We start from the raw sequence: 24291 nt of genomic DNA, 5'->3' as shown, positions 1-24291 counted from the left end.
TTGGTTCGACATACTGAACCTGACGCCAGGATCAGTGCTGGAGACTGAAATTATACCAGTGAAAAACTTCCACATTCGGAACACTCCATTTGACGCTCGCAGCGATCTAGCTTATTTGCCCCATTTTACAGGTCAGGAAGGCGAAAACATTTCGTTGTAAAGATTCTACTGCTCGGAAATGTGAGCTGTGGTACATGAGCACCGCATTATAGACCACATAACGAGCCTCCTGTGTGCAGTACATTATCGCCCCCAAAGAACGAACTAATAACACTCTCCGTTACTACAATTAATATGCCCCAACAAAACTGACTATATTAACTAAACCCAACCTTGACAGCTCTACGGGTTAACAATCCCCGACAATACCGTGAGGTTTGACCACCCCGTTACTTAACAACGGCGCACTCAAAAATCTCCTTAATTTTTTTTTCGTTTTCCTCAGTTATATTACTACATTCTGCTTTTTAGATGCAAGAGGTACGGGCAGATCGCAACTCCCAGGCATCCCGCAAAGTAGGCGAGTCACCGTAGGGGCAACCTTTACCCGCTCAAAAATTCGTCTCACATTAGCAGTGAGGATTCGGGCGTCACCCCGAATCGTTATTTTCCTTACTCATAAGTTTAAGGCATAAACGTCTTTAATGCTTACGTTCCTAGGTAATGAATCCCATTCTCATTAGCCCTACGGTGAGTGTCAAAGTTGACCGTCGAACCGAGAACCTCTTTCCTTTGAAGATTGTCTTACTTATTTAATTCTTTTCTGTTGCTTTTCATTTCACTTGCTCATCTTGAGAAAGAGGGAACCACAGGGCTACGACCCGCCGTATGCAGATAAGCAGAGGACGTCGCAAAGGCTCACGGGGAGAGCCCCGCCCCTTCCGGTCCTTGCTCGGTTTGATCTGTCGCGAGACTTCCTCAGCCGAACGCCGGAAGCCGCTAGTTGCTCCGTAGCGGCCGAAGGGGCGGGCTCGAGGGCCGGGGGACGGTAAACTGCTCGCGGCTCGCGCGGCGGTGCAAGATGGCGGACATCTCCCTGGACGAGCTCATCCGGAAGCGAGGGGCTGCGGCGAAGGGGCGGTGAGCGGCCTTTTCTCCTTTCTGGGTTCACGGCCCGAGTCTTAGCGGGGCTCGGGGCGGAGGAGGGAACGGTCTGGGCGCGACGCGGAGGGCCGTCTGCGCCCGCCCCCTGCCACAGCCGCGCTCCCCATTGGCCCGGCCGCCGCCGCCGCCGCGGGCCCGGCCGCCCGGCTGCCCACTGGCTGCAGGCGCCGTCGCTCCGGCGGGCCGGGGGTAGGCCGGTGGGACCGCTGACGGCGGAGGGGCTGGACTGCGGGGCTTGTGGGAGCGGCCCGAAGGGCGCCTCGCGGGGGGCGGAGCTGCGGTTGCGGAGGGGACGCGCTGCTCGCGGCCCGGAGGGTCTCTCCGGCGCAGCCCTTCGTTTGAGAAGCCGGGCGCTGTTCCACGGTCTCAGCGCGGCCTCAGAGTTAGGACGACTGGAGTTGCGCGGGGAAGTGACTTGCTCAGACTCTGCCGGTCTGTTAGTGCCGAAACCGAGACCCACACCCAGACCTTTAATTTCCAAATTTTGCGCCTGGCTCCCCTCTAACACTCGACTCCCTTTGTGCGGCATTTCAGGTTCTCTAAGCGCTTTGCTGCCCAGGCGGTCTCATTTGCTCTTTTCGCAGTCCTGTTGGCCCGCTCTTAATGTTTTCCCCGTTTTCCAGATGAGGAGCTGGAGGCGGAGTGACTTGCCCGAAGCCACGGAGAGCTGAGATGGGTGCCGAGTGCACTTTATGAGCTGGCTGAGTTGGCCTCAGGCTTGGGCAGAAAAACAGGTGGGACGGGGCTGGAGGCCTGCCGTTTCTCGATGGTTCGCAGAGAAGACTGTTCTGTATCTGGGTGAGGAGTCGCGGGGGTGGTTCTCAGTTAGGTGCTCCAGACTTCCGCTGGACCCTCAAATGTTGTGAGTCATTTCCAGCCTTTGTGTGCTCCAGTTCACCTGTATGAAAGAGTGGGAACTTCGGCCAGTAGTTTTCTAGCACGCGTTAAATTAGTTCAGATGTTCTTGTAAACAGCCAGGCTGTAAAGGTCGATGTAGTTTTCTCAGATAGTCATTCACTCAGCAGACGTGAATTTATTAACACTGCCTGCGTGCCTGTGGCTCGAAAATGGATTCTTTTACTCTCTGAAAGGTATCCCCCCACCCTCACCTCTGCACACATAGCCACTGCCACTGCGCCCGCCACCACGGAATTCACCAGCCAGCACTTCACCTGGCTTCTGGTTCATGACAGGCACCCAGCATTAGTTTTCTCTACCATTACGTGTGAGTAGTTGTCTCCTAGGTCTTCCCTCTAGTAACTGGTGTGGAATTGGTGCTGGGTCCTCGGGCCACTTCTGAGGCCGTCTAGGTTTCACAGGTTTGCTCGACAGCTGCTGAAGGAGCCAGCTTCCCAGGACCTGCGCTTCCTGCAGTCCCTCCCCTCAGTTCCTGACTGCAGGCGGTCTGTACTTTTTTGGTGTTGATGCGTGCAGAGGCTTGTGTTGGGCATTGGGTGAGCGTGCAGGGAAGGGAGGATGTGTGGACCCCTGGGAAGAGCAGAGACTGTGCAGCCAGGCGGACCTGGTCCCTTGGCAAGCCCCATTGTTGGGTTCTGTGCCTCCCTGGCCAGGTGACTTCTGAGCTGGGCAGTTTCCTCATTTGTAATAATGGTTCCTGGTATGTGGTTGAGAGAATTAAATGAGAATGTAAGAATGTATATTTTAAAGTTTGTACCAGATAGTAAGGGTTTAGCAAATGACTTTAAAGGAGTAGAAGCCCAAATCCCTCCCCCCAGGGGACATAATAGCTAAGCATTGGGGTCCTAGAGTCAGACTGCCAAATTTCAATCCCTGCTTCTCCCACTTTCCATATGATCTTATGAAAGTTACTTAACCACTTCATGCCTCTCTTCCCTTATCTATAAAACATGGATAATATTCGCTTCATTAGGTATTGTCAGGACTAAGTCAATCAGTGTATCTAAAGTACATCAAAAAGCATCTGATGGGTACTGAGTGCCCAATAGATGTTAGTGGTCATCATCGTTACTGAAGGCTTTTAAGTACAGAAGTAATAACATCCAGTCTTCAGTGTGAGAATATTGCTTTGCTTTTATGTGAAGATTGGATTGGGGGAAGTGCAGGCCAAGAGACAGTGTAGAAGAAACTGGACTGCGTGCTGTGTTTGGGTTAAACCTGTTGGAAACTCCATTTTTAGTTTGCTTGCACAGCCAGCAAAGGGAAAAACTAGATGGGGTGGGGAGGGAGTCCCCATCAAGAACTGAAAGGTCTGAACAAATGTCATTTCCTACAGTAAACAAATGGCTATTTTACATGCTTCCTAGAAGAAATCACCTTACTGGAAACTTTGGTTTAATGTAGCATGGTTGTCCCAGGAAGAACTTTGTGCTTAACAATTTAGGAAGAAAGAACCTCTGACCATCTCAGAAAACTTCTTTCGTCTTCTTAGTGGAAACAGCAGAGGACTGAGCCCGTGGAGGCGTAAATAACCCCTTTTCACAGGTCGTGGAACGTGCTTGTTCTTCAGAGCAGCCACTCTGCTTTGTGTCCATCGCATCGTGTACGTCAAGAAGGGTGTCGTTATCATCGTTAGTACCTGGCCCCAAGTTAATCATCAAAAGGTTCCTTGATTAATATGAAATTAGAGAAAGGGGGGAATGATTTTATGGTACTTCATCCAGGCCATGGTGAGGTGCTCTCCTTCCCCACACACAGCACATCTCTAGTGGCTCCAGTTGTTCAAGACCCATAGATGAGTCTTCCCAGGGCAGCACTGGGCACCAGCTGCAGCGTGGGCCTGCCACTCTTGTTGATTTCTTCCTTTAGATGTGAGAGTATCACTGATTTGGTTAGTCAAGTCACCCCGTCTTTGGTTTGCTCAGTTCACCCCTCACAGGATAGCTATCTGTCACTCCCTCCATGTAGTTAGATGAAGGTGACACGGCAGCCTTAGTGGGGAAGTTGGGCCTTGAGTGTGCTGGAGGTGAGCAGCTCTGGGCCAGATGCATATGTGAGAGTCCTTGGAGCCATGGGGAGAGGAGGTAGGGAACTTTCGAGTTCAGGCCAGGGCTCTGGTCGTGGTACTCACTGCTGGTTTCCTTATTGAAATAAGGTAAAGGAAATTAGATCTGAAACAAAGAGGAGGGAAATGAGTTGTTACATTAGCTTAGAAGGGAAGAATTATAATTTTAAATGGAACATCTGCACAAGACTCTCTTGGAGGGTAAGGAGATCGTGTCTTGTTTTTCCTTGTGTCTCTAAAGCACATAGTTCAGACCCTCAGTAATTGTTAGAACGAAACTGTGTTTTCTCCCTAAGATGACCTCAACACACACGTTCTAACCCAGAGACCCCCATGGATTAAAACCCACGTTAGAGTAGTCCAGGGTCCCCCTTGTGGGCCCAAATCCTTTGGAATGGACATCTGTCCAGAGCCAGCTGCCACTCTGCTCTCCACAGGTAGATCCAAGAGGGTGAGGCATTCCTAGCCTCAGACAGACCCTCCCTGGTCATGTGTATGCCAGGCTCCAGTCGGGGACTGGGGGAGGGGGCTCAGGCTCCAGAGCGTGTTTGCCCTCTCGCCCACACCACTCTTCCTAGGACCTGGTGGCGTCCCTGGTGAGCGTCTGGAAGCAGTGTACAGTTGCACTGTTTCAGGTGTGATGGGGCCAGGCAGTTAAGAGACTTGCTCAAAACCTCCCTCTCTCCCCCTCCCGAACATTTACTGAGGCCAAAAGTGTAGAATGTGTTTCGGGAACATCAGATAGTCTGCCGTGGGAGGTGAGGCTGCAGGCAGTGGGGGCCAGACTAGTGGTTCCACTGAGGGGTTGGGCTTTGTTAGGGAACTCTTAGCAGTTCTTGGAGCAGGAGGGTAACATAACTGGTTCTGTGTTTTAGAGACCTGCTTCTAGCAGGAATGTTTATTTGAAAAATTCCTGATGACTAATGCCTGCCATATAAGCAGTACTGCTGCCTGCTGGGATGAATGGCTGTCTTTTCATGCAGGGAGAGGAGCAATGATTATAAAAAGCCTGAACACTGAAACCCCCTAAAGCTGCTTATGAAAGGAGTTGAAAGAATTGGTGTAACCAGGGAACTGAATATATGGAATTGAGGGAAAGTAGCTTACTCGTGCTCTTAGGTCCACAACTGTATCACCTCCCTCCCCGAAATGTACCTTTTGTGCTGTTCAAATAGATAAAAATACCAGCACGGGACATCTTGGTGGTCTTTCTTGCTAGACAAGCAGTATGGTGTGTGGGTCTCTGGTGGGTACACTGTCCGCCAGCCTCAGTGTGTGTGCTCACCCTCTCGTCACTAGAGGGTACGCTATATCCCTGGATGTGACTGGAGTCCTAATTTTTTCCTTAGCTTGGGGACAGTATTCACCCTTCCTTAACTCCTCGAGTCCTGTTCTTTATTTTTGACCCACGCTTGATTTATTGGTATTTTAACTAGGTACAGTGAAGTTCAAATCCAGCCTTCACCATTATAGCTCTGTTATTTAGGATAGTTACTCTTCTTGAATCTCAGTTTCCTCATCTATAAAAGGTGGATAACATCCTAATTCTCAGAGTTGTGAGGGTTAAAGGAGGTGGGTCAAAGTTTATGGATCTGTAGTAAGTGCTCAAAACTGTTAGTTGAGAGTGCCTTCTTTGTAAAATCTTTCATAAACCCTGGTAGCCAATTGCCCCTTGTGTGGCCATGGCAGACATTGCTTATCAACCATAGACTTCTGTGAATTCTCAATGCAACACTTCAAACAGCCATTACAAATTATCAGAGAAGGGAAATTGTTGAGGAATATGAATAAATTAAGGTTGCAGAAGCCTAATCTCCCCCGCCCCTCCTTCTGCAAAGGTGTACTGGTCAGACCCAATTGGAATGAACCAAAAAACTTTTGAATCTGCCCCTTTCTTCATTCTCTGTTCAAGGATATGAATTTTGTTTTCAAGAATCTCATTGTTGGGACTTCCCTGGTGGCGCAGTGGTTAAGAATCCACTTGCCAATGCAGGGGACACGGGTTCGAGCCCTGGTCCGGGAAGATCCCACATGCCGCGGAGCAACTAAGCCCGTGAGCCACAACTAGTGAGCCTGTGCTCTAGAGCCCATGAGCCACAACTACTGAGCCCACGTGCCACAACTACTGAAGCCCGCGCTCTGCAACTAGAGAAAGCCCGCACGCAGCAACGAGGACCCAACGCAGCCAAAAACAAATAAATAAAATAAATTTTTTTTTAAAAAAGAGATAACCTGATAATCCTACATCCATTTAAAAAAAAATCTCATTGTTCCTTTAATTATTCAAAATAGTTGCTTTCAGTAGCTTTTTCTTTTTTCCTTTTTTTCTTGGCAATAATGTTTAATTGCTTAAATGACTGGTGAAATTGGGTAACTTGACTTTTTGAAAGCATAATGCCATTGGGTCTAGATTTGCCCAATTTTATGGTATTGTAAAATCATGGTGTATCGCACGATAAGATCATCCTATCTCCTGTAGTTATAAAAATCAGGAACCTTTGGTAGGGGTACCCTGGTGATGGGAGGAGGTGGGATTTGGAGAAGACAGATGAAGATAGGAAATCTTCATTCAGGAGGCCAGGCTCAAGTTTGGGTTAGATGTGTCTGACCTCCACTGTGTGGTGGACCTGGTCATCAATGAAGTATTCCACTGTCAGTGTTTATGCAGCCTGCTTCCCTTTGTAATGTCCACTCAGTCGGAGACCAGCTGCTTTCTCTTCCAGGAGGCCTTTCCTGAAGCTCCTGCAGCTCGGCAAGATCCTTGTGGGTCCCACTTTTGGAGTAAGGGCCAGAGTGGCCCTGTGCCATGGCTGTGTTGGTGCCCCTCTCTCAGCTGGGAGAGCGATTGGTGGCCAGGATCCTAGCAGGGCACTGGACCAGTTGGTGAGGGCTGGGTGGAGGACTGGCCTTGCAGGGGCAGTCTTCTCTAGGAGAAGCCCTTCCAGGGCAGCCACCCCTTCTCCCGTCTTACCTCCCCCGGGGCTTGGAGTAGGAAAGAGAGAAGCTTGGAATCTGTTATAATGGAAAGAGTCTGGAGTCTGGGGTCCAGTCCCAGCCATGCCAGTAGCTCTTTGATTTGGTTTCTCCTCTGTAAAATGGAAGTGATGGCAGGTAATCTCAGAGATTGTGAACCTAAAAGGAGAATGTAAGTTGGCAGCCCTGTAGGGTCCCTGGCATAGCTCTTTGAGCCTTTGTCATTGCCCTGGGGCGGTGTTGACATAGGGGAGGAGCTGTAGGGTGTCCCCCCGGGAAGCCCTTAATCCGGTGGATGATGCAGGCTTGTAAACAAATCATTGTGATGCTGCGTGGTAGGTGCTTTAATAGAAGCTTTGTTCACTGCTTTGAGGGCTCCAAGGAGAGAGCCTTCAGCTGTGGAAGTTATATGGGAGAAGTGAAGGAATGCTCTTGAGGGTGGGGAAATGGGGAAAACGTGAACGCCTCCTCAGCTCCGCCCTCCCGCTCTGCGAGAGCAAAGAAGCTACAAGCTGTGGGCTGTAGGGGGCGCTCTCCACATTTGGTCTGCCTAGGGTGCCTTTTGACACTACTCTTTCCAGAAACCCTGGGCTACCTCTAAGCCCTCCCACAGCCCCACAGACTTTGTTTTGTTTTGTTTTTAACATCTTTATTGGAGTAGTATTGCTTTACAATGTTCTGTTTCTGCTGCACAACAAAGCTGTACATATACATATATCCCCATATCCCCTCCCTCTTGCGTCTCCCTCCCACCCTCTCTATCCCACCCCTCTAGGTGGTCACAGAGCACCGAGCTGATCTCCCTGTGCTATGCGGCTGCTTCCCACTAGCTATCTGGTTTACATTTGGTAGTGTATATATTTCATGCCACTCTCTCACTTTGTCCCAGCTTACCCTTCCCCCTCCCCGTGTCCTCAAGTCCATTCTTTACGTCTGTGTGTTTATTCCTGTCCTGCCCCTAGGTTCATCAGAACCATTTTTTTTTTTTTAGATTCCATATATATGTGTTAGCATACGGTATTTGTTTTTCTCTTTGTGACTTACTTCACTCTGTATGACAGACTCTAGGTCCATCCACCTCACTACAAATAACTCAATTTCGGTTTTTGGTTTTTTTTTAATATATATACATTTATTTATTTATTTATGGCTGCATTGGGTCTTCGTTGCTGCACGCAGGCTTTCTCTAGTTGCGGCGAGCGGGGGCTACTCTTCGTTGCAGCGTGCGTGCTTCTCATTGCGGTGGCTTCTCTTGTTGCGGAGCACAGGGTCTAGGCTCGCAGCTTCAGTAGTTGTGGCACGCGGGCTCAGTAGTTGTGTCTCACGGGCTCTAGAGCGCAAGCTCAGTAGTTGTGGTGCACAGGCTTAGTTGCTCCGTGGCATGTAGAATCTTCCCGGACCAGGGATCGAATCAGTGTCCCTTGCATTGGCAGGCAGATTCTTAACCACTGTGCCACCAGGGAAGTCCCCTCAGTCTCCCAGAGTCTCTACATCAGAAAATAGAGCAAGGATGGACAAGCAGTCCCACCTACCCGCCTTAAACCTAATCTGATTGATTCTGTAAATGACCCCTTCCACTCTCTCTTCCACCTGTTTTTGTTGTTGTTGTTGTTTTTAAATATTTATTTATTTATTTATTTGGTTGCTCCACATCCTAGTTGTGGTATGCGGGATCTTCGTTGATGCGTGTGAGATCTTTCTTTAGTTGTGGCCTGTGGGATCTTTTTTTTAGTTGTGGCATGTGAGACCTAGTTCCCTGACCAGGGATCAAATCCGGACCCCCTGCATTGGGAGTGCGGAGTCTTAACCACTGGACCACCAGGGAAGTCCCTTCCACCTGTTTTTTGTATAAACCCACCGGAAAGTACTTAAATCCTAATTTGCCATTTTTCAAAGAAAAATGACATTATGCATCACTGCCTTAGGTCGGGCTCTGGCATAGTAGTGGCAGCAGGTGTTTTTCCACTATGCTTAGAATAACAAGATGAAGGTCCAGGTTTTCTTTTATTGGTGCCAGGAAGACTCATCTTTGGTTGCACTCCTGCTGTTAGCAGAGGAGCTGGTGGACAGTCTCACTCCAGCTGGTTGAGGAAGAAAGAGGCAGTAGGAGAACCCAGTGGCTTGCCCACTATGAAGGATGCCTCCTGGGAGGCCTGCACAGTGATGTGGGACATGGTATAGGAACTTGTTTATTCAGTAGTTTTGCCTTCTAACTCCAGGTCAGAGATTTTCAACACTGCTGTTCTCCAGGATCACCTGTTGAGTGAAAAATGCATGTGCCCAGGCCTTCACCCAGATTTTGGGCTCAGTAGCTCTGGGGTGGGGTTTAGAGAGCTGTATTTTTTTGTTAGTTTTCTTTTTTTTTTTTTTTTTTAGAGCTATCTATATTTTTAAGAAGCTCTTTAGATGTTTCTGATACTGAGCCAGGGCTCAGCAACACTTACAAAGCACGGGGCGGTGAATCAGGAATGAGCCCCATCCGCCACTTCCCTCCCAGTCCAGGGTAGGGAGAGAAAGGAAGAACACAAAGGATAATAGACACAAAGGAGGGCTGGTCTGGAAGAATCAAGAGAGGGTTTCCCAAAGAGGAGGCGTAGGAGTTGGTGTCCCCAGGCAGGGCACCTGCCGCAGGACTGTTTGTGTGGCTGGAAGCCTTATGGTGGGGTGGGCAGAAGCCCACAGATCCCAGAGAGGACTTCCAGGATTGTACTAGAAGCGTCTTCTGTTTCCTTGCAAGCCATTAGAAGAGCCAACGAAGGAGCCCCAGCAGAGAATGGGGCTTGTTTTATGGAGCTTCGTTCCTTTCCAGTTTTAACAGTTTCTGAATTGACATTTTTGTTGTTGCAGATTGTGATAAGTATATATTTGGTCTTTGTCCTGGCACACAGTTTCTAAAACCCTTGGAATTTCCTGAGTGATAAGGGTGATAGGAGCATCTTTTGTTCTAATGAGGCAACTCTTGGTGGGCCCCTAGAGAGCTTCAGGACAGGGGCTGGTCACCAGAAAGACCTAGGCATGATTAGCCTGTTGGAACTTGCAGCTCCACCCCACTCCCCACCCTGGACCTCCAGGGAGAAAAGAGGGGTTAGAGATTGAGCTTATCATCAGTAGCCAGTGATTTGATCAATTATGGTAATGGAACCTCCATAGAAACCCCTATACAATTGAGTTTGGAGAAACTTTGGGTTGGTGAACACATCCATGTGCCAGGAGGGTGGTGTTGCCATACCCCTTCCCTGTGCTTTGCCTTACACATCTCTTCTGTTTGGCTGTTCTTGAATTGTATCCTTTGTAATAAACTGGTAATAATAAGTAAACTGTTTTCCTCAGTCCTATGAGCTATTCTAGCAAATTATGTAACTTGAGGAGGCGGGGTCGTGTGAACCCTCCATTTATAGCCCGTCGATCAGATGAACAGGAAGCCCAGGACTTGGAATTGACCTCTGACTTGAGGGCAGTCTTGTGGGACTGAGCCTTTAACCTGTGGAGTCTGTGCCAACTCTAGGTAGGTAGTGTCAGAATTGAGCTGTCAGACACCCAGTTGGTGTCTAGAGACTTAGAGAATTAGTTGGCGTGAGGAAGAAACCTACACATTTGGAGTCAGAGTGTTGTGAATAGAAACAGTTCAGAGTGATTATTTTTCTTTCTACCAAGTCTTTATATCTTAGTCTGTTAGTCCTCTGGCTCCAAGCCAGACCCATGTGTTGGCTTTCTTGGTCCCAGCCCAGTGAGGGGTATCTGCCTGCCCTGGAGGCAGGAGGCTGCCAGAGGCCAGCTGGGCACCCTTTGTTAATCACTTAAGTTCTCTAAGCTTGTTTCTTCTACTGTAAAATGGGCATAATAATGCCCGCTTCACAGGGCGCTGAGAGTGGTGATTGAGAGCAAGGATGTGGAAGCACTTTGGAAACTGAAGTTGCTCTTCAGGTGTGTGGGGTTATGATGTCTGGGAGATATGCTTATTTTATGTGATATTGTTTGGAGGTGTCTATCATAGTGTCTAAAAACACCTGGTCTGGGGAGCAAAAACAGTTTTACCTAGTGATAGAAACCAGCAGGCCCTCCTTCCTAACTTTGTTTACAATGCAGAGTTAAAAGTCATAAAACTACGAAAGAAGTCTCTATTAATTGTTTCCTCTGACAAGGAGCAGCTTTCTGGTTTCTCCAGGACTTCCTCTGTTTCCGGTATTACCATGGCTCTACTTCCACAGCCTGCTGTTGATATCCAGATCCTCTTAATGTTGCAGTTTTTATTTGCAGGCTCAATGCCAGACCAGGAGTTGGAGGTGTCCGATCTCGTGTTGGGATCCAACAGAGCCTTCTCGGCCAGCCAGCACGCACAGCCACCTTCCAGCAGAGATTTGATGCTCGGCAGAAGATTGGCCTCTCAGATGCCCGGCTCAAGCTGGGAGTCAAGGATGCCCGGGAAAAGCTTTTGCAGAAAGATGCCCGGTTCCGGATCAAAGGGAAAGTGCAAGATGCCAGAGAGATGCTGAATTCCCGCAAGCAGCAGAGCACGGTGCCCCAGAAGCCCCACCAGGTGGCTGATGCCCGGGAGAAGATCAGCTTGAAGCGGAATTCCCCTGCTGCCTTCATGAGCCCACCCATCGGGACAGTGACCCCTGCTCTGAAGCTCACTAAAACCATCCAGGTAGGTTGTGGCTCCTGTCACAAATTCCTGGAAACCAGTAACAGCTGTAGTTTCAGGCAGGGACCAAGGACCAGGAGTGTTTAGGCAAAATGACAGTTCCCCCAGCTGTTAGTATAGTAACCATATGAGGAAGGCAAGATATCATCTCACTTTTCTGTAAAAGAAAAGGGTGGGGGGTAGTCCAGAGAAATTAAGTGATTTTCTAAGTGAGATAGTAGTAGAGGGAAGTGAGAGGAAAGAACAAAACATTTGTTGAGCTCGTGCTGTGTGGCAGGCACTTAACATTTATTCCTCACTGCAACCATGGACTATTACCCCAGTTTTATAAAAGAAGAATCTGAGTCTCAGAGATGTGAGTAATTGTGCACAGTTACACAACCGGTCAGTGGGAGGGAGGACCAGGATAGAAGCCCAATCAGACCTGGCTGTTAGTGCAGGGTCTTGGCCACCTGCACAGCTGCCGCCCCAAAGGGAATGGAAACAGTATCATTTAATCTTCTCAGCAACTTTGGTAAAAGGAACAGCAGCAGCAGTGAACATTTATTAAGCCAGGTTCATTGAGCCCTGCAAATGCGTTGTCACATGATCTCTGGGATGATGAGTCTTCCTGTCGCTTTCCTGCTTTGGGCATAAGGCACTCTTGTAGGGCCTTTTACCACAGGCCAAAACTGAGTGCCCACCATATTTTAAGTTAAGTGATCCTCTCCTCATAAAGAGAACACATGCAGGCCCTGTGGGATGAATTGTGACCACTGGGTATTTCTAGGTTCCGCAGCAGAAGACCATGGCGCCGACTCATGCCCATCCTGCTGGAATGAGGATCAACGTCGTCAATAACCACCAGGCCAAACAGGTGGACTGTGTGTGTGTGTATACACACGTGTGGTTTTGTTTGTTTAAATTTTTTAATGTTTATTTACTTATTTTGCCTGTGCTGGGACTTAGTTGAGGCATGCGGACTTCTTAGTTGTGACGTGCAGACTCTTAGTTGCAGCATGCGGACTTCTTAGTTGCGGCATGCATGCAGGATCTAGCTTTCCGACCAGGGATCAAACCCAGGCCCCCTGCATTGGGAGCACGGAGTCTTACCTCTTACCCACTGGACCGCCAGGGAAGTCCCCCACACTTGCGTGTTTTGATGTGGCCTTCCAAGTGGATTAACTGAGGCCTGGCCCAAGGTTCCAATTTGAAGAGTTGGAGGAGGGATTAATTACATTTGACACTTTTTGCAGTGTATGAGTTTTAAAAAGAAATTTCTTCAATGCATAGGGAGAGAGAGGCAAATTGAAAGTTTTTTTTTTTTTTTTTTTTTTTTTTATAAAAGTAGTATGTGCTTATACAGAAAATTTGCAAAACAGAGAAAGGTTAAGGAGGGGAAAAAAAAAGTCCTCACGCTCTGGCTCTCTACAGCCAACCCCTGTTGAAATTCTGCCCTGGTTCCTTCCTGTGGTGTGTGGGTGTGTGTGTGTGTGATTATTATTTATTTAATGCATAGTTGTAGTTGTGATTATGTTATTATCCAGTTTCCTGTTGTTTTGTTTTCACTTTATAACTCAAGCGTTTTTCTGTGTTTCACATTTACTGTAAACATTTTAATAACTGCTCGATCCATTGAGTTGACATTTGAGTTTATTTCAACCATTTTCCTGTAATTTTCACTGTTAGAAATCTTTCTATGAACATCTTGGAGGAAAAAAGCTCTTTTTAGAGTTTGGGTTTATTTCTATAGGCCAGATTGCCCGGCACAGACTTTGTCAGCCAAAGGATATAAACAGACAGTTTAGGGGCCCTTGATAGGTATCTACAAGGTACCCACTTGTAGAAAGGTACTTCTGATGTATCTGGAATTGCAGCACTTTCATTGGGCCCTTGGGGGCAGGGAGGCAGCCTGCCAGGACTTGAGCCCCAGTCTCCCAGACCAGTTTCCCCAGGCACTCCCCCTGCACCCACTTCTCCCCCCACCTCACTTACTCCAGCCCTCATCTCCCTGTTGTCCTTACTCCAAATGTCTGTTGAGAGCCTGCATACCACGTTAGCTTATATTTCTTTATTTTCAGAATTTATATGACCTGGATGAAGACGATGATGTTATAGCTCCCATTCCTAGTAAACAGATGACATTTGCAGCCTCAGGCAGCTTTCTCCACCACGTGGTATGACATCTTACCTTCTTGCTACACTCTGGGTGTGTCTGATCAGGTTCATGGGAGAGGTGGTGGAGAGTAGGGCCTTTCAATTCAGAAATATTTCTTCATTGGGGTCATGAGATTATCAGAACCGGAACTAGTCCACCCTCTGGCTTTTATAAATGCTGAGACCAGCAGCGTGTCCACTGACTTGTTCAAGATCCCACAGATAGTGAAGTGCAGAGCTGCAGCTCCCAATTGCTGTGTCTGAGTCACTGCAGGGGAGATATGAGTGATCCCACAGAACAGAATCACATTTTATTTCCTTTGTGGCAGGACATTCTGCCTGGTCCCCTTCCTTCCATGGTCAGCAGCTCTGGCTCCATTCTTGAGTCTGGATTCCCTTGGTTAGTGTGTTAGCCAGAATAAACTGAGCCTTGCCTGAAGGCTCCACCAGGTGCAGCCTGCATGCTGGGAAAGCTTGATGGACTAGGATGCTGAGGTGCCGTGCAGAGAAGGAAAGGAAGTCGTTTCTCGGAGTATCAGGGACCTCTGAACATCGTGCTCAGCTCAGTGCACGCGGCCAAATGACACATAGGGAGGCGAGTGGGTGCCCAGGCTAAGTGCCTTTGTTTGGTCTTCAGAGACCCAAAGACTCAGTTTTGGTCACTGCACTGAATATGTGGACTAATTTCCTGGTTACCATGGAAGCTCTTAACGTGATGTGTGAAGCTGAATGATGCCAGTTTGTTACAAAGGGGCTGGGCCTTTCCTAACTCAGTTAGTGGCTAACCCTAATTGGAAAAAACCCTGTGTTTATATTAACTTACTTAAGACTTCCTTTCCTTCCCACCCTGTGAGATGGGTACTGTTCTTACCCCTATTTTACGGATGAGGAATTAGGCACAGAGAGGTGAAATAAATCTGCTCAGCTTGTAAGTAGTGGATCGAGGATTTAAGCCTAAGCAGTCTGGCTCCCAGGCTACGTGTTTAACCACTACACTCACTGGCTCTTGAGACTCAGAAAACAGCTGGAGAAATGTGGGCTCCAGCATGAATCTAGATTCACCTGGATTGGGAGAAGCTGGTGAATTGACCCTGTCCCATCATCTTCCTGTCTGGCTGCTGCATTCCTCCTTTTTCCTAAGTCGACAAGACCACCTGCCACTTCTGCCTCATGCATTTTTTTTCCTCAGACACATTAAAACCAGGGATTTCATTGGTTTATATTTCCAAGGGGTCACATCTGCAGTTAGGGTTAACAGGGGAGGGAGGGAGGGAGCTGTTTCTGCTGCTTGGCACATGCTGACTCTGCCAGCACGTCCCTGACAGTCTGGGAGCTGAGGAGGCAGGGCTACACATGGTTCCTCTATGCAGAACAGGGACCAAAAAGCTGGGAGTCCGGGCCTTCTTAAGAGTGAGTTCCTATTCCCAGCCAGCCCATCGTGATAGAAGCATATCTAGGAGTGAACTTGACCCCAAGCTTTTGGTCTCTAACTCCAAATTGTAGGGTTTTTATAAAGTCTAAATGGTACGGGTGAGCCTGTGGCTCCTGTTCAGGACGGCGTGGAAGCTTCTTGGAAAGGGCTTCCCGCGCTGGAAAGTGGCTTCTGTGAACACACGTGCAGGCTGCTTTTCTCTCCTCCTGCCCCTTCCCTGGCACCTGGCACCTTTCTGGCTTTAGATCGATAATGGAACTGGGGAGGTGGGGGAGGCCTTGAGATACTGGGGGTTGTCAGCCCCCTGGGGTGTCTGGGTCCCTAGCTTTTCAGATTCCTCTCTTCCTCTTTGTTTAGGCTGGGGTGAGCAGTTCCAAGCTTTCCGTGTCCAAGGCCCTTCCTCTCACCAAAGTGGTTCAGAACGATGCATACACAGCTCCTGCTCTCCCCTCCTCTGTTCGAACTAAAGCCTTGACCAGCATGTCCCGGACATTAGTGAACAAGGAGGATCCCCCCAAAGAGCTGCCGCCCGCTGAGGTGAGGTGAAGGTGAAGGAGCGGAAGTGACCACACTAGTTGAGAGTTAGCCTGTGCTGGGTGGGCAGTGTGCTGTGTGCATCCTGTTGGGTCCTCATAGCGCCTCTGTGAGGAGGGTGTTGCCGCCCCCGTTTTACAAATGAGCAAACCAAGATCCAGTGGCCCCTGCCCTCAGAGAGCTCACAGGCAAATAGGGAAAACAGAGCTGCAGACAGAGCACTGTGCCTGGTGATACAACAGAGGGCTGCCAGGAGCACTGAGGAAAGAGCATCGAATTCAACTGGACAGATACGGGAAGGCTTTAAGGAGAAAGTGCCGTCTGAGCCTGGCAGGTCTTGAAACACGAATGGCATTCCAGGCAGAGGCGCGGGCCTGAAAGGGCCTGGCGTATTCGGGAAATGATGAGAGGTTCCATTCCCTAGCATAGGGTGATGGCATGATTAGAGGGGCCCAGTTGTGACAGGCTCTCCATGGGGGTTTCCTCTGGGCCTTCCTGGTCGTTTGCCTGAAGTGAGCTCTGCTGTTCACTGACTTCCGGTAATGTTCTTTTATCTGTGGCAGCCTGTCCTGAGCCCTTTGGAAGGCACCAAGATGACCGTGAATAACCTGCACCCTCGAGTCACCGAGGAGGACATTGTTGTGAGTACTGTGGCCAGCCAGAATTTCAAATCTCAGGCCACTTCTGTTTCAAGGGTCCCCAAGAGCACCGCCCGGTTAGCTGATTCTCCAAGAGGACTCACAGGACTTAGCATAGAGTTGTATCAGGGCTAAGATTCATTACAGGATACAAAGCAAAATCAACAGAGGGAAAATGTTCGTGAGGCAAAGGCTGGAGGAAAGCAGACTCCAACTTCTGGAGTCCTCTCCCATTGGAGTCACAAAGGATATACTTTATTCCCCCAGCAGTTGGTTGTAATGACACGTGTGAAACCAGGGAAGCTCATTAGCGACTCAGTGCCCAGGGTTTTTATCAGGGACGAGTCATGTAGGCACCCTCTGCCTAACACCAAAATTCCAGACTCGGAAGGAAAGCAAGTGTTTAGCATAAACCACATTGTCGGCACAAACAATTTAGGCTCAGTACGCCACTCTTATCAGTTAGGGTGATGGGAGCCCTCCCAGAATCCAAGTTCCCAGATGCCAGCCGAGGGCCAACCTTGGAAGCAGACCTTCCAAAGGAGAGCAGTCAGGCCAGATATGTAACCCTTTCCCTCACATCTTCTAAACCAGAGCCAGGGGAACTCCCTGGCGGTCCAGTGGTTAGGACTTGGCACTTCCACTGCTGGGGCCTGGGTTCAGTCCCTGGTCAGGGAACTAAGATCCTGTAAGCCATGCAGTGTGGCCCCCCCCCAAAAAAACTAAAACAAAAAAACCAGAGCCAGGTGCCCAACCTAAATCTCAGGGCCAGGGAATTGTGCTAGAATGGGATCATTTAGTCCCACTGTGCAAAATCCAGTGGTTCATATTTTCCTGAGTCTTTGGAATTTCTTCCACCTTTAGGGGTTTCCATGATAGCTCCAAAGTAAAAGGAATGAGATGGATTGGTGTTACCTGGTGGTTGGCCCTCTGGATTGCCCTTCTGGTCATCCTGTCCCACCCTTGGCAGTCATAGGCAAAACCCAACTGAGGTACCTAGTGAAGGGTGGCCCAGAGTTAGCCAGGACTTTTCAACCTCATTTTCATTCAGGCACCAATAAGACAGTTAAAGAATCCAGGTGCCCTTTTCACTCAACTGTTAGATCACAGAATGAATGCAGCTGGACTCCAGCCTCTCCCTGCAGCTGAGTCCCAGGTTCTGTAACAGCCCACACTGGCCGCCACGTTTGTTAATGGTTTTAATTGTGAAACATGAGTGCTAGGTGATCACTTTGTGAACGGTGCACATGAGAATGGAAATTGTCGCCTACTTTGTGTAAGACTTGACAAGTTAGAAAGAAAGCAATTTTTTCCTGATTATAAAAGTAATAATAGCTGTTATTTATTGAGTAATTATAGCTATTATTATTTATATACTTACTGTGTGGCAGGCATTTTGTATGCAGGATCTTTGAAATTACAGAGGAATGAAAAACGAATTACCTGTAATGATTACTACTCATAGTAAACTGCCAATAATCATAGTGAACTGCCAATAATAGTCATTCTCACCTCTTTTCTACCCAAATAGGTAATGTTAAAAGAAAAACTAATAGAGTTAGAATCACACTTAGTATTCAGTTCCGTATCTTGGTTTTGATATGTAGCATTTTCCCTTTTATCATTAGAAACAAATCATTTCAACGACCTTTTCGTAAATCTTCTTTTTGTCCCCATAACCACCTGGTGAAGGCAGTTGCAGGTGAAGAAATGGCTTGGGTGCTAGTCGGCCTTTGCAGTCTGTATCCATATTGGATTCCCTCTCTGGCCTCAGTCTGTGAATTGAGGAGGGATTGGAGTTGGAATAAATGATGATGATGACACAGGTGTACAAAGCACTGCCTTGAAAATGATTTCAGTTGAAACCCCTCAGTCTAGCCAAACCAGGATGATTGGTCACCCTGCATAGAACTCCAGAATTTGTGTTTCTGATTCCCAGGTGATATATTAGCCACTGTCTTTGATGAGCCTATATGTCTGTCCATTCTCATTACAGACACTCTTGACAGAAATCCCGTATTCCATAACTATTACCCTTGTTGAGGAAGTGGGCACTGAGGCAGGAGGATTTTGGGGGTGACTTGGAGTCACAGGGACTCCAAGGCTTGTAAGCCCAGACTCAGTGCTCACTGCCAGAACAGCTGTTCCCCTCATCTGGTCCCAGGTTGAGGCCTGTGGATGTCCCAGGACCACCTCAAACGGAGCCTCCCTGAAATCTTGGCTGCTGGGCGTATGCAGTCAGAGCACGGCCCCCAGTCAGCCCAGAGCCCTGTCTGGGGTGTGTGGACGGCAGGCAGGGAGGATGGCTGCCCAGGATCCTCCCCCAACCCTAACTGGCCCTTCTTGTTCTTCACAGGAGCTTTTTTGTGTCTGTGGAGCCCTGAAGCGAGCTCGGCTGGTCCATCCTGGGGTAGCAGAGGTGGTCTTTGTGAAGAAGGACGATGCCATCACCGCATATAAGAAGTACAACAACCGGTGTCTGGATGGTAAGTCAGGGGGAAAGCAGCCACCTCACCTCCTCACCTTGCTGCTCCTCACTGCTCACAGCAGGCCTTCGGAGAAAGCCTTCCTCTGAGATGGGTGGGTGGACCTCCTGGTGCGTTAAACCCTCCGGGGCCGCCTATGTACTAAGAGCAAGCAGAGATGTTATGTTTTTAATTGAAGTATAGTTGATTTACAGTGTTAGTTTCAGATGTACAGCACAGTGATCCAGAGATACACACACACACACACACACATTCTTTTTCATTAGAAAATACTGAGTATAGTGCTATACAGTAGATCCTTGTTGGTTATCTCAGCCTCTGCTTTTGTATGGGATTATTTAATCCGTTCACATTTTATGTGGCTTTCTTTTGCATTATATGAAAATCTAATGCAGCATTTTAGTTCTTTTAATGATTTTTTTCCACTATATTTTTTGAGTCACTTTCTTTTCTTTTCTTTTTTAATTTATTTATTTTTATTTTTGGCTGTGTTGGGTCTTCGTTTCTGTGTGAGGGCTTTCTCTAGCTGCAGCAAGCGGGGGCCACTCTTCATCGCAGTGCACGGGCCTCTCACCGTCGCGGCCCCTCCTGCTTCGGAGCACAGGCTCCAGACGCGCAGGCTCAGCAGTTGTGGCTCACGGGCCTAGTTGCTCCGCGGCATGTGGGATCTTCCCAGACCAGGGCTCGAACCCGTGTCCCCTGCATCGGCAGGCAGACTCTCAACCACTGCGCCACCAGGGAAGCCCTGAGTCACTTTCTTAATGGTTGCTCAAGGGTTTACAGTATACATTGTAGGTTATCAGAATCTATTTCAGATTAGTATTAACGCAGTTGCAGTGAGATTTAGAAATATAACTCCTATAGGGCTCTATTCCCTCTTCCCCTTTTTTTGTGCTGTTATTGTTACACTTATCACATGCTATATAAAGTGGGAATCCAGTACTTGTAAGGTTAATCCTTCATGGACAAAGTAGAATCTGAACATACACTTTGAATCTTTTTTTCACTTAATTTTATACCGTAAGCATTTTCCCTTACTACTCGCTTCACAAACAAGTTTGGATTGCTTCATGCTGAGTCCACTTTCTCCCTTACTTTGACTCTGATCTCCTGCATGAAGCTAGCTCTGTTGCCACTTGGCTTCTTGGTGCCATCATTGGCAAGGTTTCATGGACCTCATAACCCTGGGGTTTCCTTAGTCTCTGGGCTTTGCCGAAACCTGACAGCCCCATCCCTGGCTGTGCAGCCAGAGCTGCCAGTGGTGCATGCTTTGACTCCTGGTGATGAAAATGGCAGTCCCTGTCCTTTTGTGTGAGGAGCTGAAGTCTCATGGCAGAGCCTTTTCTTTTTTCAGGGCAACCGATGAAATGCAACCTCCACATGAATGGGAACGTTATCACCTCAGACCAGCCCATCCTGCTGTAAGTTCCAAAGGTGGGGTGCTGGGGACCAGGAGGAGCTTTTCTGCTTGCTTACTCTGCATGATCATCTCTCTGTTCTGAGGGGTAAACTGCCTGTATCACAGCTCCATTCCATTTCCTCTGCTCTGATAGGCAGCCAATCAGGAAGCTTAAATTTGTACAAAGTGGCTTGTCACATCATTTCTGCAGGGGATTGACCCCACAGGGGCTAACTTTAAGACCTCGTTCCCAGCCTTATAATTTAGAAACACCTGAGAAGAGAGTGGCGAGCAGGCCAGTTGTGTCCCTCTTTGCACAACTGTGTGTGCATTGTCCAGGTGAGCGGAAAACCCTGCCTCATGATTGACTCTGGGGGACAGTGCTGGGTGCTACCCCTTGTTTTGTTACATACCCAGGCATACATTGCCTGGTCCAGCACTGAGGACTTTTTGAAGCCTGAGATGCAGAAAATGTCTAGACTGACATTCAGGAGGAAGTCCTTTTGTAGACAAGGATACAGAGACCCAGGGAGAATGTTAGCCTTGCCGAGGTGGGAGGGGTAGTGTGGGGCAGGCCTGAAATAGACTTTGAAATACCGAAAGACGGCACTTTGAACCCTGGATATTGCGTTGTGTGACTTACATAAGTTTCTTAAACTGTGTTCCAGGATTAAGTTGTATTCTGAAAAATGTGCATTTTATGACCTAGTGAGTTTGGGAACCACTGGGCTAAACCCAGTTAAATCTACACGACTTCTCAGAATGTGTAATATGCCGATGTGTGTTTGACCATCCCTGAGGGACATGCAGTGTTTCCTAAACTTAGAACCCCAGATCATAGCAGACTGCATCTCAATTTTCTTTTTTTTTTTTTTTTTTTTTAATTTTATAGCTACTTTATTTATTTATTTTTGGCTGTGTTGGGTCTTCGGTTCGTGCGAGGGCTTTCTCTAGTTACGGCAAGTGGGGGCCACTCTTCATCGCGGTGCGGGGACCGCTCTTCATCGCGGTGCGCGGGCCTTTCACTATCGCGGCCCCTCCCGTTGCGGGGCACAGGCTCCAGACGCGCAGGCTCAGTAGTTGTGGCTCACGGGCCCAGCCGCTCCGCGGCATGTGGGATCTTCCCAGACCAGGGCTCGAACCCGTGTCCCCTGCATTAGCAGGCAGATTCTCAACCACTGCGCCACCAGGGAAGCCCTGCATCTCAATTTTCTCATCATCAAATTTAAAAAATGATAGGTTTGCTATAAGAAATGGAGTAAAAGGGTATGGAAAGCATTATGTTTGGTGCCCAGCTTTTAAGAGATCCTCAGCTAACGGTGGGACCACTCTCTACCTAAGGGAAACCCACAAGGACTTTGACTTTTCTCTGCTCTCTACAGACGGCTGAGCGACAGCCCCTCAGTGAAAAAGGAGAGTGAGCTGCCTCGCAGGGTGAATTCTGCCGCCTCATCCAACCCTCCTGCCGAAGTGGACCCTGACACCATCCTGAAGGCACTTTTCAAGTCCTCAGGGGCCTCTGTGACCACACAGCCCACAGAATTCAAAATCAAACTTTGAGCGGGGGAGCGAGACAGCCAGAAGCGGGGGCAGAGGAGGGTGGCTCTGTTTCCCAAAACAAAGATTGTGACCTATGGGCCGTTGGACTGGAGGCCCCTGAGCGTGGGAAGGGTCGCCGGGGGTAGAGAGCTTCCTCTCTGGATGGTACCCGCCTTTCTGTGTTGTGTTCTACCCTGTGCCCTTCTGTATGTTAACATTTCCTGTAGTATGTTTCTTCTCTCTTCGCCTCATCACCAAGGTAAGCTTGTGTTGCTCAGAGTGTGTCCCCCTAAACTCAGCCCTGAATTGTTTTTTTCAGTCTGGAAGTGGTGCCCTGAATTCTCTGGGTGGCCTTCTTGTGGCCCTGTGGAATGCAGGGCAGGGGCTGTTTGAAGGACACTGCTTTCTTCAGGGGTGAGGGTTTGACTCCCCTTTCTCTTTTTTAAACTTCTCAAAGTGGGGAATGGAAGCCCCTGCCATCCTAATAGGAACCAGGTCAGCTCAAGAGCTCTGCCGCTCACTCTCCTGGTCAGTGGAGGTGGCCTAGGTGGGGATCAGGTCACAGGCCCCTTGTCCTCTCACCGCAGTTGGCTCCAGACCAGGGTGGTCTGGAGAGGACCCTGTGGCAAGGGCAGGGTGAGACTTGCTCTGCTAGGAAGAGTGCGCCCCTGGCTCTTGGTTTGGGGGACCCGTACTGACTCAGTCAACCTAGAGTAAATTCTTGAGTTCACGCTCCCCTCTTCCCTTGAGTTGTGCCGCGTGCGCCACCCCAGCTCTCTTGGCTTTCTGGGTGTCACTGCTGGGAGGGGCTTGCATCGTTAGCCTCCCATTTCTCACTCAGTACAGCATTGTCACACCCTGGTTTTGGTGCAAATGCCAGCTCTCTGCTGGTTGGGTGTTCAAAGGGTCTGCCTCCCGTTCTGTGACTCTGTGGGTCTGGGGGGTTATTTGAATAAGAGTTGTTGACTTACTCCTAGATTTTTTCTTCTGGCCTCAGGTACACGTACAGGACAATAGTTAGGGATGCTGAGATTCGGCAGATATCCAGCAGCCACCAGGGGGCACTGCTCCACTATTGTGAGGGACCCATCCATCACTGACCGGAGGGTATTTTCCTGCCTTGGCCCTCGGGGTAGGGGAGCGGTGGGTGGTGGGGAGGGAGTTGAGAGAGCAAAGCAGCCTTTCCAGGCAAGCTGGTGTGTTGTTCCCTCAGCATGGTTCCAGGCATTTGGGGCAAAACTGTAGAACCTGGGGCGGCCCCAGAATATACCAGCACAGCATTGCTCCAGTGACATTCGTTCTCCGTTTCCTGCCGGTTTGTTGGGACTGTAAAGGGAATCCAGCCTAGCAGAGCTGGCGTGTTTTGGGGAGCGGGATTCTGAGAGGGCTACAAATCAGTAGCAGGTGGTATGAAAGGCACAAGCCTAGAAAGTATAAAGGGGACCTGAGACACTAAGAATCTCTCATGACCTACTTGGGGCCAGTCCAATGAAGAAAAACCTGGAAACTCGTTTCCACAGAGTGAAATCTGTCAAGCAGGGGGGACCCAGGGTTTGAACCGAGCTCAGTCCTCCAGGTCTGAGGTTGCCCAGGCCTGGGAAGTCCAAGGAATCTGCCTGATGGTGCTCCACTTTCCAGTACTTTAAATAAGGCTGCTTTCATTCCCTTCTCCCCCTTTGAATGGGTGCAAACTTAGTTCTCTTCAGCAGCTAGAAGACATGCCTCCTACACTTTCCCCTCCTTGGCCCCAGAGAGTGTCCTTAAGACACTAGGACCTGGTTTCGCAGGTACTGGAGACAGATCACTGCGCGGACTCTGCTTTCGGTAGGGACGGTGCGTATCCCGACTGCACGGCTTTATCCTCCTGTCTCCCCTCCAGTACCACGCCAGGCTGCTCTGCTTACCACAGGGTTCCAGCGAGCCCGCCTGCAGCCGCCTGCCACCTGGGCCCTGTCCTCTGGCTGGCCATATGGTACATTGCAGGGCAGAGCCTGTTTGCCCCGCTGTTCTACAGGATGTCATCGTGGGAGACAGAAGAGAAGGCGGTAGGCCAATCCTTGTGTCCTTTGCCTCGCACTCCCATGCATTCCCCATCTGTGTCTCTTTTGTTCAAAAGGAGAGGAAGAGGCATTAAGGGATGGAGGAGACTATGTGTTACCCATTTCTGAATAAACATTTGTTATTCCTATTTTTGAGCTCTCATTTCTTAAAAGATTATGCTAAGAGGCCTCATGGAATTTGGCACAAGAAAACGAGGATTTGCCTCTGCTTTACAGCTCACCAGCTATGACCTTGGGACAGTTGTTCCCAGGACTCGCTGAGCTGCAGTCTCCACAGCTGAGAGAATGTGAGCATCAATGTCTTGGAAACACCTGGCAGAGGAACTCAGTACCTTCTGGGCCTAAAGTGCCTCACTGTGTAT

The 24291-nt window shown here is 48.9% G+C and overlaps 1 protein-coding gene across 6 annotated transcripts; it reads left to right on the top strand.

Annotated features, from left to right (window-relative positions):
- Positions 1 to 884: 884 nt before the first annotated feature.
- POLDIP3 (DNA polymerase delta interacting protein 3) lies at positions 885 to 24057 on the top strand. Of its 6 annotated transcripts, XR_014233752.1 has the most exons (10): positions 912 to 1080; positions 11318 to 11708; positions 12475 to 12561; positions 13766 to 13861; positions 15631 to 15810; positions 16371 to 16448; positions 18802 to 18931; positions 20286 to 20352; positions 21713 to 22128; positions 23749 to 24057. XR_014233752.1 is itself a non-coding variant. In XM_082352650.1 (9 exons), the coding sequence occupies exons 1-9, from the start codon at positions 1022 to 1024 to the stop codon at positions 21888 to 21890; spliced, it is 1266 nt and encodes a 421-aa protein (XP_082208776.1). In that variant the 5' UTR covers positions 912 to 1021; the 3' UTR covers positions 21891 to 24057. The 6 variants fall into 6 exon arrangements, 5 of the variants coding, with proteins under 5 accessions (XP_082208780.1, XP_082208779.1, XP_082208778.1 ...); XM_082352650.1 differs by having other exon boundaries at positions 21713 to 24057; XM_082352651.1 differs by lacking the exon at positions 912 to 1080 and adding an exon at positions 1856 to 1902 and having other exon boundaries at positions 21713 to 24057.
- The last annotated feature ends 234 nt before the right edge of the window (positions 24058 to 24291 follow it).

The sequence above is a fragment of the Balaenoptera borealis genome (assembly GCF_965194805.1).
Source record: "Balaenoptera borealis genome assembly, chromosome: 13".
Classification (NCBI taxonomy): domain Eukaryota; kingdom Metazoa; phylum Chordata; class Mammalia; order Artiodactyla; family Balaenopteridae; genus Balaenoptera; species Balaenoptera borealis.
This window is presented reverse-complemented; position numbering and strand designations above follow the sequence as displayed.